General features: G+C 57.8%; 1 protein-coding gene across 8 annotated transcripts in view; it reads left to right on the top strand.

The window, feature by feature from the left end:
- Positions 1–12,696, top strand: part of LOC100729353 (SPNS lysolipid transporter 2, sphingosine-1-phosphate) — a 90,249-nt gene that overhangs the window by 75,866 nt on the left and 1,687 nt on the right. For 2 of the 8 annotated variants that reach the window (XM_063251003.1, XM_023565010.2), the window contains 10 exons: positions 2,349–2,485; positions 6,480–6,631; positions 6,843–6,909; positions 8,191–8,333; positions 8,595–8,747; positions 8,859–9,048; positions 9,399–9,464; positions 11,480–11,578; positions 11,675–11,838; positions 12,340–12,386. In XM_063251003.1, coding sequence (XP_063107073.1) covers positions 2,349–2,485; positions 6,480–6,631; positions 6,843–6,909; positions 8,191–8,333; positions 8,595–8,747; positions 8,859–9,048; positions 9,399–9,464; positions 11,480–11,578; positions 11,675–11,838; positions 12,340–12,382 — 1,214 coding nt within the window. In that variant the 3' untranslated portion in view covers positions 12,383–12,386. Of the gene's footprint in view, positions 1–2,348; positions 2,486–6,479; positions 6,632–6,842; positions 6,910–8,190; positions 8,334–8,542; positions 8,748–8,858; positions 9,049–9,398; positions 9,465–11,479; positions 11,579–11,674; positions 11,839–12,225; positions 12,387–12,696 lie in introns of those variants that run through there. The other 6 variants (XM_063251006.1, XM_063251001.1, XR_010048197.1 and 3 more) reach the window with 5 other exon arrangements.

The following is a 12,696-nucleotide window of genomic DNA, read 5'->3' as shown; positions in this document are numbered from 1 at the left end:
GGCAGGTCCTGGGAGGCAAGTCCAGCAGGAAAACATTCTTTCTGTTGATGTGAGGCAATAATCTCTGCCTTGGCTAAAGTAAACAAGGGCGCAGCTGCAGCGTGGAGTGGGCCCAGCCGCAGGAAGGCGGTCCGAAGCACCTTCCCCACCTTGGCTCATCCAGTGTCGGTAGCCCAGGGGAGGTGCTATTTTTGCTTCGCATTTGCAGTGCCGGGGCGGGGGTGTTTGAACTCAGGGCCTGAGCTTGCTAGGCAGGCTCTGCACCATGGAGCTCACCTGTGGCCCCAGGGAGCTGCTATTTTTATCTCTGTTTTACAGACGAGGAAGTTGGCATTCTGGAGCTGGCTGATGCCAGCTCAGGAGAGTCAATTGTTAAATTTTCAGGAATTGTGTGAGCTGCTTGTTAGATAGAGCCATTGTGAAACACGAAATTACATAAACTTACAATTAAGTAATTCATATTTAAAGGGCTAATACCTACCTACTCAAAAGTCACTGCTTCTTAATTATTTTACTGTGCGTGGCTATTGCCTGCGTCCCCAAGGTTGATCGCATTATTTTGTCTGAACAGTAGACATCTGTCACTGCAGGAGGGTTTGCACCTCGCAGATCAGCGAACACTCTGCCTGCTTTTCAGAGAACGTTACCAGCCTGCCCCTGAAGCAGGGACAGAGAGGCTGTGCCCTGGGCATGGGTGTCCATCTAGGAAGGTGCAGAGGTAGATTTGTGGCCTGACGGTGGGGCACTGGTGCCCTACCTCTGTGCTGATTCTGCCCAAGTCCCCAGATCATACAGAATTAGGTTAGCAGGTCCCCCCACCCGCCCAGCCCCCTCCCTGTCCTGCTCTCGCCTGGATAGAGAGAAGCAGTCACACGCTCTAACTGCCTCATCTAGGGACCCTGCTTTCAGCCTCCTGTCCTCCCCTGCTCCCCTGCCTCTTTGCCCTTCTCTTTGGCTCATCTCACCCAGGAATTCAGGGTTGTTGGGGAGCAGCCATGCACACACCCGGACCTGGCGGTCAGAGGCCAGCCAGCTCCTTGCCTGTGTCCGGCCGTCTGCCCATCTGCTGTGGGACTGGCTTCCGTGGGAGGAGGGGGCTGCTTTGCTGTGTGACTCAGAGTCTTCCCTGCCCCTCATCCCAGCTGCAACCTCCAAGTCCCCTTTCCTCCCTTCCCACGAAGTCTTCTAAGACTACTGCTTTTCTGCTCTGGAAAGAAAAGCAGTAGTTCTGGAAGAACAGAATCAAGTCATGTCCCTCCTGTCATTAGCATCCTTTAGTGTTTTCCTTCTTTATCACGGAAGCACACTGGGCACAGTGGGCCCTCTTCCATGTCTGCTGCCTCTTCCCTCTCCATCCCTGTGCTCCAGCTACTCTGGCCTCTTGGCTATTCGGGAACCTGCTGAGGATGCTGCTGCCCTCAGGACCTTTGCACTTGCTGTTCTTGCCTCACTGTTTGCTTGGCTTTTTATTTCACTTCTCACAAGTCTTTGTAAAACATCACCTTCTCTGGCCTCCTGTGTTTTTATAAGCTTCAACCCTTGCCCTGTCTCTCTTATACTCAAGTACTGCATATTTCTTATCTCCTCTTTCTGTTCTTTCGCCTTTCTTTGCACCTGTCATTACCTGATGCACTATTTTGCACACTTACAGTCTGGTGTGCTCACTAGAAGGGCCAGGCCTTCAGTCTGTCTCATTTACTGGTGTGCCCCTCACCCTAACACACTGCATGGTACATTGGAAGTGACAGGAAAAAAAAAGACTCGGTGGATGGGCATCTGAGTGAACTGTCAGCTGTCAGGCAAGCCTCTGGCCCTGAGAGCAAGGGAGCCCCTGTGCCCTGGCAGGCAGTGAGACCTGGGGTTTCAGGCCTTGTCCTGCCCTGATTTACTCTGTGACCTTCGGCAGATTCCTTGCCCTCTCTGAGCCTCTTTCCCATGTATAATAAAGAGACTGATGTGCAAAAGTCAGAGGGGCTATGGGCTCAGACCGACAAGGGGTCAGATTCCCATTGGGGTGCTGATTGCCTGTGGGGTATCAGGAAGTACCCCCCTCTCTAAATCTGTTCTCTGTGAAGTGGGCAGTGGGCTGGGCAGCTACAGCAGTGCTGTGCTGTGGTGACCACATAGAGCATATTCGAGGGAGCCCCCAGTATGGACAAGTGGGGCGAGCATGGGGAGGTGAAGCCGTGGGATCACCCTAACCCAGAGGCCTCGGCCTCCTGCCCTGCACTGGCCTGGCTGAGGATGCTTGTCCCTGGCTGCTTCCTCGGTCCCCGGCTGGGCTGAGGTTCCTCAGGCCTGGGCTGTATGCGTCCCCAGCCGACCCTGCAGCTTTCCTCTCCCTGCAGTCTTCATCTGCAGCTTCATGGTGGCGGCCCCCATCTTCGGCTACCTGGGGGACCGCTTCAACAGGAAGGTGATCCTCAGCTGCGGCATCTTCTTCTGGTCGGCAGTCACCTTCTCCAGCTCCTTCATCCCCCAGCAGGTGAGGCCTGCCCACTACCACCTGGGTCCCTGCTCTTCCTGTCCCCATGTCCTGGCCCCCAGGAGGTGGCTCACCTGTGTTTCTCTTAGCTTGGGACCCTGGCAGTGCCCTCCCAGTGCCGGACACTGATGGTGCCCTCGGGTGCTTCTGTAACCGATCCCTACTGGAAGGATCTTCTCCATGCCGCCATTTATTGGGGCCCTACAGCCCTGGGTGGCACCCTCACTCTGTCTTGCCCCCTGACTTGGACAGGTGCAAGTCTGGCCCAGGAGTGAGGACCTTGACTTCTAGTCCTGGCCCTGCACTGTCCTACTGGGTGGACCTCAGTGGGCCCCTAGCCCTCTCTTGTTCACTGGACTCTTTGATGAGTAACTAATGCCCCTGGTCTAAGTCCAGGAGGCGGGCATCAGTTCTACAGAAAAACATTTCTCACATGGCTCTTAAAGCCCTAGCTTTGAATATCACTCATCTCTGTGATTTAGAGAAATGCACCTAGTCTCTCTGAGCCTCAGTCTCCCCATTGTTAAAGTGGGGCTAATGTGTCTCAGCTTGAAGGTTTCTCGTGAGAAACAATTGAACAATGAACGTCCAGACCCTGGAACATGGCAGGTATTGAAGAAATTTTGATTCCTCTTCTTTCTTCCAAAGAGGAATTCTGTTGCTTGAGTGGGTAATGAGCTTCCCATTGCTAGCAGTATTCAATTAGAGGGTGGAGGAAGGAGGCGAACTCAGTCCTGCCGGTCCTTGGGATCCTGGATGGGAAGACTGGGCAGGAGCTCCCAGCCTGGAGCCTTTAAGACTCACGAAGTGTGGAATCCTCCCTGTAGAAAGAGCAGTCACTTGAAACCCATGGGGTCAGCGAAGACTCCCTGGAGTGGATGTGAGCCAGGGAGCAGGACTGGGAAGCGAGCTTTTCAGAGAAGGTGGCACAGGCAGAGGGTGCACCCAAATGTGCAGAATGGCAGAGTGCATGGGAGGAGGAGGAGGAGGAGGAGGCAGTGTCTTGACCAGAAGGGAAGGCAGGGACTGGACTATACAGAGCCTTGAGAGCCAGGTCTTGGGGGCAGTGAGGAGCCCTAACAGAGTCTGAAGAAGGACAAGCATGGATCAGAGTCCTGTTGGTGGAAGGGAGGGCAGGACCAAGGTTGGAGAGGTTTGCAGGTTCATGCAGGAGGACCCGCAGGGCCAGGGCCAGACAGAGTGTGGAGGCTTCAGTAGAAAATGGGAACTTCTAGGGCCTCTTCTTGGCCTCTTCCTGCCCTGGGCCTTGACCCCCACTCCGAGCTGGGGAGAGGCAGAGAGAACAACAGATTGCTCCCAAACATAGTCATCTGTAAAGTCACTGCAAATGCACACGTGTTCCAGGGGGGTTTCTGTGGACCTTGGCAGTGTGATTCTGAATTTGGCCAAGAAAACGCCCATGGACAGCCAAAAACAATGCAGAAAATGACAGAGGAAGGGGATCCACCCTCTTGGGTATTTCATCACAGCCACTGAGCCAGGTGCTGTGGTGCATGCTTGTAATTCCACCACTCTGGGAGGCTGAGCCAGGAGGATTGCAAGTTCAATCCTAGCCTAGGCAATCAGTGTTTTAGTGAGACCCCATCCCAAAATAAAAAAGAGCTGGGGATGGAGCTCCGTGTGAAGACCCTGAGTACTGCAAACAAACAAAACTCAGAAATAAATGATCAAACAAAACCCCCAAACTGAAATGGGATTCTTCTAACTAAAACAGTTGAGGAATCAATGAAGAGATCAATGAAATCACATCTTTGTGTCTCTGGAGCCTGAGTGCAGGATGAAATTACTTCTTAGATCAGTGGTTTGGGAAGAACTGACCATATACATCTACAATCTCAGCCCTTGGGAGGCTGAGGCAGAAAGATCGCTGTGAGTTTGAGGTCAGTTTCGGCTACATAGTGAGTTCAAAGCCAGCCTGAACTACTTAATGAGACTCTGTCTCAATCCTCCCCCCGCACCCCCCCTGCCAGAAAAAAAAGTCTGGTCTGTATTTCAAGCCATACTGTAAAGCAAATTCCAGACAAAACAAGCTCTAAAAATCTGGAACTGTAAGTCAATAAGAAGAAGACAAATAACCCAGTAGAAAAACTGGCAAAGGGTACTTACAGGCTGTTCCAGGAGCAGACACCCCAGTGGCCAATAAACTTAGAACGAGATGGCTCAGCCTCCTGAGTAATCAAGGAAATACAAATTAAAACAACAATGAGACATCACTTCACACCCCTCAGATTGGCAACAATTGGAAAGGCTGACAGTACCAAGTGTGGTTGCAGGTTGCAGCTCTGGGGAATCCAGGCTCCTCCCCAGCGCACAGTGGTGCAGGCAGCTACAGTTCCAGCTGCTCTGGGATGCAGGTGGGAGCACCGCCCGACCTCATCAGTTTGTGATCAGCATGGGCAATACAGTGAGACCCTACCTCAAAACCAAACAGTAAGTCAGGCATGGGGTGCCCATCTGTGACCCCAGCACCACAGGAGGCCAAGGCAGGAGGAAGGTAAATCTGAGCCCAGCCGGCTAGCTTAGTAACTTAGGGAAACCTTGTCTCAAAAAACACAAACACAAGACAGGCAGAAAGAGCTGGAATGTAGCTCGGTGTGAAAGCATTGGGGAAAAAGGAAAAGAGAAAAGGAGAAAGAATACCAGTGACCACCACTGAGCCTGCACAGATAAATGGGCATATTCAAACTGCAGTTCTGGACAGCAGAAAAATGAGCTGGATTTAAAGTGGCCAGATAAATGGGCTGCAAAAGAGAGGAGAATGAGGGGAGCCGTGTGGCAGAATAAAAGGCATGCAGTGGTCCCTTTTAGATTTATTTATTGCAAGCACACAGAGGACACTCAGTCTGTTTATTGGTACCAAGGTGTGCAGCAAGGCAGAGGTGGCTTCACGGCAGGCTCGCAGTCCAGCGGCTCGAGGGGTGAGGCCGGGGCACTCGGGGTCCCCGCTGCCTGCTGGGGTGCTGGGAGGGGTGGGCCTCACTCATCCCAGCCTCTCTAAAATATAACGAATACAAAATAGAAGAGGCTGTTCTATGCTTTGAGGAAAGAAGAGGCCTTCCTAGGCAGATGTTAAGGAAAACTCAACAGGCTTTTGAAACAAAGGAGAGAGAACCTCAGGAAGCTGGAGATGGCGATGCTTGCCCTGAACAAAGTGGAAAGAATGATGACTGGAAACACTGGCGACACAGGATGAAGGGTCAAGCCCAGTGGTGTAGGAAAAGCCAGTACACATCAGTGCAGGGAAAGACAGCAACCCAAGAGAGAAGCAGGCCAAGGCTGTGGTCAGGTGACCCCCAGGAACAGACGCAAGCAAGGAGCTGAGGGAGAGAAAAGGGGCAGGTGCAGGGCCAGCAGCAGCTTGGGGCCAGTAGGCAGTTGGAGAGGGACCTGGGGAGACCCTGCCTGAGGGAGGGCTGGATGTGGGCAGTGCTGGCCGGATGGGTGGCCAGGGCGGGGCAGGGAACGATGACCAGGCTGGGTTCTCAGGCCTTGGGCAGCTGATGGGGAGGGCAGGTCTGCATCAAAGCGGCAGGACCACCAGCAGCTGGCAGGGCCCCACCCTTCCTTGCTTGCTTTGATGTGTGTGTGGGAGGGACGTGAGCCCAGTGGGCTGCCCTGCCCACTCCCCACTCACACTGGGCCCTCAGTGCGCCAGGGTTGGCCCAGTACCCTGCCTAGGGAGAGGCTTGGGGGAGGGGTGACTGGTGGCCAGGACCAGGGAGGAACTCTCCTAGGCGAAGGCACAGCTCACAGGGATGAAGAAGCCTGTCGCCACGGGAAAGGCCAGTCCCAATCAGAACTGCATACACAGGGGCGCACTGAGGCCCCGCTGCCCTGGGGATGTGGTCATACTGAGGCGGGAGCTGGGTGCCAGCCCTTCCCTGGCTGCTGGACCCTGCAGGGCTGGGGCAGAAGGGGGCAAGGCCTGCGGGCTGAGGAGTGCACAGTGTCAGCGCCTTCTGCCCTCCTGCAGTACTTCTGGCTGCTGGTCCTGTCCCGGGGTCTGGTAGGCATCGGCGAGGCCAGCTACTCCACCATCGCGCCCACCATCATCGGCGACCTGTTCACCAAAAACACGCGCACGCTCATGCTGTCTGTCTTCTACTTTGCCATCCCACTGGGCAGGTGAGAGCAGAGATGCCAGGGTTGGGGCAGGATCCGGGCTGGGGCCCCACAGGACTTCAGAGCCTTTCCTTAGCCGCACATGTATGCGGTCAGCCTCGGGGCAGCCTGACCAGCTGACTGAGTGGTGAGACGCACAGCCTGCCTCATACACCAAGCCTTTCCTGCCCTGCCTCGTCTCCGCTCAGCCTGGCGTGTTTTGTCTTCTCTGCAGTGGCCTGGGCTACATCACTGGCTCCAGCGTGAAGCAGGCGGCTGGGGATTGGCACTGGGCCCTTCGGGTAAGGCCTAGTTCCCCTCCCAGGAGGTTATGCTCAGTCCAGCCCTTCCCCGGGGATACTAGAGATGCTAGGGCCCCAGCCTTGGCCTCCAGGGGTTCCCCTCACTAGCCTGGGCTCTGAAGTCTTGACCTGGGTTAATGTACACCGAGCTGTCAGGGGAGGCAGAGTCCTACGGGCTTCAGTCCAAGGCTTGGACCCTCTCTTGGGAGGCTCAGGTTGAGAGGATGAAGCTTTCTCTCTCCGTGTCAGGAAATTCCAGGTCCACGACAGAGTTTCCTGCTTCTAGCCTGGCTCTGTGCTAGGGCAAGGCTGGGACAAGACCTCTGTGTGGGGCCCCTTGGAACCATTTCCTGTCCTGCCAGAGGCTTGGGGGACAGATACCAAGGCCCCAGGATAGTGCAATGGGAGGAAACAGAGATCTCCGTCTCCCAGCAGAGCGGAAGCTTAACACAAAGTGTTTTTTCCTCAAAAGCCGGAAGGAAGCAGCCTCCGTGGAATTTCTTGGTGGGGACCGAGAGGGGTGGCGTGGAGAGGGACCAGCTCAAGGCTCCTGGGCCTGGGGGTGGGGATGGGGACAGGGCTGGTGGAAGGCTGGTATTGGAATCTGGGCTGTCTGAAGGTTCCCTCCCACGTGCAGAGGCTGGGGCCTTGCGGATTCTTTTCGAGCCATGAGGCTGGCCACAGAGAGGATGCAGAGGGACCCCCAGAATCCCCCCCAAACAGAGTCACTTGATTTATGAGCCAGAGGCTTCACGCCTGGCCATTCCCTTCCCAGTGCATCACAGGGGACTCACCTGGGAAACATCCCCAGCCTCGGCGGATGGGGCAGGCTGGTCTCCCCATCAGTCTCTCTTCCTTCCGGATCATGGTTCTGTGTGTCTGTCCATCAACCTGTCTTTTTATTATCCCTCTGCCCACCCGTTTTCCTGTTACCTGCCTGCTGCCTTTCCATGTATCTCCCCCTCTGCTCAGCCACCTCTCTTTCCTCCTGTACCTTGCAGCCATCCATTTCCTCCCTCCTTTCTTGCAGTCTGGAAATCTTCCTTGCACCTTCTTTCCTGTTCTACCCTGGTCTGAAGAGTCCATTTTGAGTCCCTAGGTCCCTCACTGGCCTCACCCCCAGTGGCTGTGCCCATCAGGAGGGCTGGACAGACAATAGCCAGGGGTCCTGGGAAGCCCAGGGAAGCCCAGGGAAGGTGCAGCCTGCCTGACCCTGCCTAGTGCAGCAACGACAAAGCTGACGGGGTCTGTGTCCTGACATCATGCTTCATCCTCTGCCAGGTGTCCCCCGTCTTGGGCATGATCACAGGGACACTCATCCTCATCCTGGTCCCAGCCACTAAGAGAGGCCACGCTGACCAGCTTGGGGGACAGCTCAAGGCTCGGACCTCGTGGCTCCGAGACATGAAGGCCCTGATCCGGAAGTGAGTGCTAGGAGGGGTCTGTTGGGCAGAGGGAGGGTGCCCCAGCAAGAGGGCCTGGGGGCACTTCAGCCCGTGGCTGGCCAGGCCTGTGGCTTGCGGCTGAACCCGCCCCAGAGCCTCTGGGGAGGCACCTCAGCTCCCTGTCAGGTACGTGGGAGGCAGCAGGCTGAGGGAGAAGAACAGCTCCTGATGTGGGCTGTCTGTCGCAGCTGAAGCGGGTCCTCGGCCCAGCTCAGTGTCGCTGCCCTGGCCTCTCCCCAGCCGCAGCTACGTCTTCTCCTCCTTGGCCACGTCGGCTGTGTCCTTCGCCACAGGGGCCCTGGGCATGTGGATCCCACTCTACCTGCACCGAGCTCAAGTTGTGCAGAAGACCGCAGAGACCTGCCACAGCCCCCCCTGCGGGGCCAAGGACAGGTGAGCCTGGCTGTGGGGACAGGGGGATTGGTGAGGGACCCTGGCTAGGGAAATCCCTCTGCTCCAGTTGTTGGCTCCCCCAACCTCCACCAACATCCTCTTTCCCCACAGCCTCATCTTCGGGGCCATCACCTGCTTCACGGGTTTCCTGGGTGTGGTCACAGGTGCGGGCGCTACCCGCTGGTGCCGCCTGCGGACCCAGAGGGCCGACCCACTTGTGTGTGCCGTGGGCATGCTGGGCTCCGCCATCTTCATCTGCCTCATCTTCGTGGCGGCCAAGAGCAGCATCGTGGGCGCCTATGTGAGTGTGGTGGGGGAGGAGGGGGGCGGAGGGAAGGAGGCTGGGAGCTGGGCTGGAAATGAAGTCCCACGTGCTGGGCCCTCTGTCCTCGTGGGGTGTCTCTTGCCTCTTGGCTGCTTGCCGCTGCTCCATCCACCACCTGTTCGGGGCTCTGGGTGCCCTTGGGGACTGTGGACGTGGCTTGAGTTCTCGGTAATCCACTAGCTCCTCATGAGCCTGATTGACAGAAGGAGGGGCCCTTGGGAGGGGTGGGAAGCTTTAGGGGCTCCCTGCCAGCAGCCAGGATGCAGGGGCAGCTGGGGCTGCTGGTGGAGAGAGGCCCCTGATGGCTGCTCTCTTCTCCTGGGCAGATCTGTATCTTTGTTGGGGAGACGCTGCTGTTTTCTAACTGGGCCATCACCGCGGACATCCTCATGGTGAGCCAGGCAGGCTGAGGTGCCCTGTGCTGACCTCACAGGAGCAGCAAGGGAGGGCCAGTGAGGAGGCGGGAGGGAGGGCTGGCAGGAAGGTGGCCCGAGAGGCAGGGAGGTTTTGGGGTCTGCGCCAAGGTTGAGCAGGCAGATGAGGTGAGGTGTGGGGTGGTGCAGGGAGGGGATTGTCTCAAGGCTCAGGTTCGTGCCGGGAGGCTGGCAGTGCCAGGCTGGCACTGAGGTGGTGGTGCCTGCCAGCACCCCTCCCCCTGGGGACCAAGCGTCCATGGGCTCTGCCCTCCTGGCTCAGCCTGGGTGCCAGGCGTGCCTGCCTGGGTGCCTGTGGCTGGGCCAGCCAGACAGAGGCAGTCTTCACAGGGCCAACAATGAGCTGCAGACCAGCCGGCCAGGGACAAAGGGCCATCTGAAGAGTGGACAGGGGCTTGTGTCCCGTGTGATGATTGCAGTCTGGGAGGAGCCAGGAGGGGGCAGTGGACCTAGTAGCTTGTGGCACTCAGTGTGGGGGGAAAGCGGGGATGGGTGTGTTCCTTGTTTCCTCCTTGAGGACCCTCTGGGTCGGGTCAAGAAAGGACTGGACGCAGAGTGCAGAGGACCGGCCGTGGGAGGGGCAGGCCAGGGGAGGAAAAATCCTCAGGGTGTTGAGGGCTGGTGTGAGCACAAGGGACAGCCCCGAGGTCAGAGGCTGCCAGGAACTGGGCCCCTGCTGGTCCCTCTGCCTCAGGAAGTCTGCCTTATCCCAGGCTTCTCCCTGCCAGTCCCTGTCCCGAGCCATGGCCGGCACCTAGGTGGTGTGGTGTGAGTCACCTCTGGGTCTCAGATCAGTGCTGGTAGAGGCAGCATAGGCTGGGTCACCGAGCAACCCTCGGGGATAGGAGCCTGAGTCTGTCTGAATCAAGTGCCCTTGGCAACTGGGCAGCAGGCCCTTCCCTGTCTCGTACCCAGGGGCGGCCCTGACAGCTGCTGGCAGGGGCTGGGTCCCAGGGAAATCATGGCCCAGTTTATTAAGTGTCGTTCGTGGCTAAGTAACTAATTAGCACTGGAAATGAGGCCACGCGCCCTCATCAGATCCAGGTCTCCTCCCAGCTCATCTCTGACAGGGTGCCCTCCGGGGCTGCTGCCTGCACACTGTCCCTGGAGGCTGGCGCCCTAGACAGAGAAAGCGGCTGGAGTTCCGGGGCAGGGGTGCCCAGGACCCGCAGCGGCTGGTGCTGCCTATTCAGCTGCTCTGCCCAGGCCCTCCTGTCTGACTTGGAGTTGTTCAGGGCTTGCTCAGCTTTAAGGGTGGGTAGGAGGTGGGGAGTCTGGGACCCAGGAATTCTTGGCATTTGGTGCTAGGGGCACCCAGCTGTTCAGATGAGGCTCTTCTGGGCAGGGTCCCACCTTATACCAGCTCCTGGTCCCAGGCCAACTTCAACCTTGCTTGGTCCTCATGGAGGGTGAACCAAGAGAGGTATTTAACTTGTGGGAAGGCAAGAGGCCAGACTTGCAGTTCCAGAGCAGCACAGTCCATGTAAGCCTGGGGAATGGGCCTCCCTGGGCCTCAGTGTCCCCTGGCCATGGTACCTGGCTGTTCCCAGGAGCCAAGTGTGGAGCTGATGGCAGCCTGTCTCAGGGGCAGGTGGCCAGGGGCAGCAGTTATTCCTGGCAGTTCAGCCTCCTGAAGGTGCACTAGTCTGTGTCTTTAAGCCTGTGCCTCCACTGCCAGGGCCCTCACCCTATTCTTCCCGACTGGATGTGCAGAGGTCTCTGCTTCTGAGGTGGGGTGGAGGAGAGGTTAGAGGGGTCTGGGCTGGGCATAGTGGTGACTAAAGCTGTGGGTGGGGGCATCACACTTCCTGCAGGAGGGGCAGATGGGAGGTGAGAGGGTGAAAGGGTCCCTGGGGGTGCAGTGAAGGCCTCAGGGCAGGAGCTTGGCTGAGGTTGTGGCGTCTTCAGAAGTGTAACAGCTGCAAGGGTGGGCCTGGCCCTTTGGGCCCCTGACTTCCCTGTCTGTCCTGCAGTGCGTGGTCATCCCCACCCGACGGGCCACTGCTGTGGCCTTGCAGAGCTTCACCTCCCACCTGCTGGGCGACGCAGGGAGCCCCTACCTCATCGGCTTTGTGAGTGGCTGGGGGTGGTGCCTGCTCTGGTTGGCCTGGGGTGGCCTGGGCTTCAGGAGGTGGCCCTGCCCTGATGCTCACCTCCCATTCTCCCAGATCTCAGACCTGATTCGCCAGAGCACCAAGGACTCCCCGCTCTGGGAGTTCCTGAGCCTGGGCTACGCCCTCATGCTCTGCCCCTTCGTCGTGGTCCTGGGTGGCATGTTCTTCCTCGCCACTGCTCTCTTCTTCCTCAGCGACCGTGCCAAGGCTGAGCAGCAGTGAGTGGGCAGGGCGTGGGCTGGCTGCCGTGGCCGGGAAGCAGGGTCTGTGACAGCCCTGCACAGCCCAGCTGTGCTGTGTGGGGTTATGGTGGCCTCCTCTGCACCCTGGTGAGGGTGGATGTCTCTGCTGGGACCAGGGCCCAGCCCACGGTGCCTAAGCCCCAGCTCAGAGCTGTTGTCACAGTGGAGTCCACAGTGGCTGCTGCCGGGGCCCGTTGTATGGGACGTGGTGCTTTCTCTGGAGCTATAGTAAGGGGAGTTTTCAGGGTTGAGACCTTCTCACCTTTTCTTCTCACTTTCTGACTTCTTTCTCCTTTTCTTTTTACTCTTCTTTCTCTTCTCTCCCACCTCTGGGCTCTCCCACCTCCCCCTGGGGCTGACGAGGTCTCTGCCCAACACCTCCGGTCAGCCAGCCCCAGTGATGCGATGTGCCAGAACCGTGCCTGGGCCCGGCCCCCGCTGACGTGCCACCCTGACCCCCGCCTGTCTCTCCCTCAGGGTGAACCAGCTGGTGCTGCCGCGCCCACCTATGAAGGTCTGAGGCGGTAAGTGCAGGCTCAGGGGGGCACAGCAGTTTTAAGGGACAGGGAGACAGACTCCTGGCCAGCTGTCTGTCGCCCTACCCAGACTCCTGAAATGCTGCCCAGACATTCGATGAAGCTATGTGAGGGGGGGTGGCCTCTTCCAGTAAATCAGATGCCTGCTTCCTTGGAAGAGCAGAGGGCCGAGGTCAAGGTTGGGAAGGGCCAGGAACTCCCCGCTCTGCCCAGACTCAATCCTCCCAAATCCTCCTAGAGGTGCGGGGTCCAACTTGTACTGCGATCTCCCTTAGGGCCTGGCCTTGGAGGCCTCAGC

Source organism: Cavia porcellus, unplaced genomic scaffold (genome assembly GCF_034190915.1).
Source record: "Cavia porcellus strain 051 isolate PalLab524CR breed Dunkin Hartley unplaced genomic scaffold, mCavPor4.1 scaffold_6, whole genome shotgun sequence".
NCBI classification, from domain to species: domain Eukaryota; kingdom Metazoa; phylum Chordata; class Mammalia; order Rodentia; family Caviidae; genus Cavia; species Cavia porcellus.
Note: the sequence above shows the minus strand (reverse complement) of the source record. Positions and strands in the feature narration are given on the sequence as shown.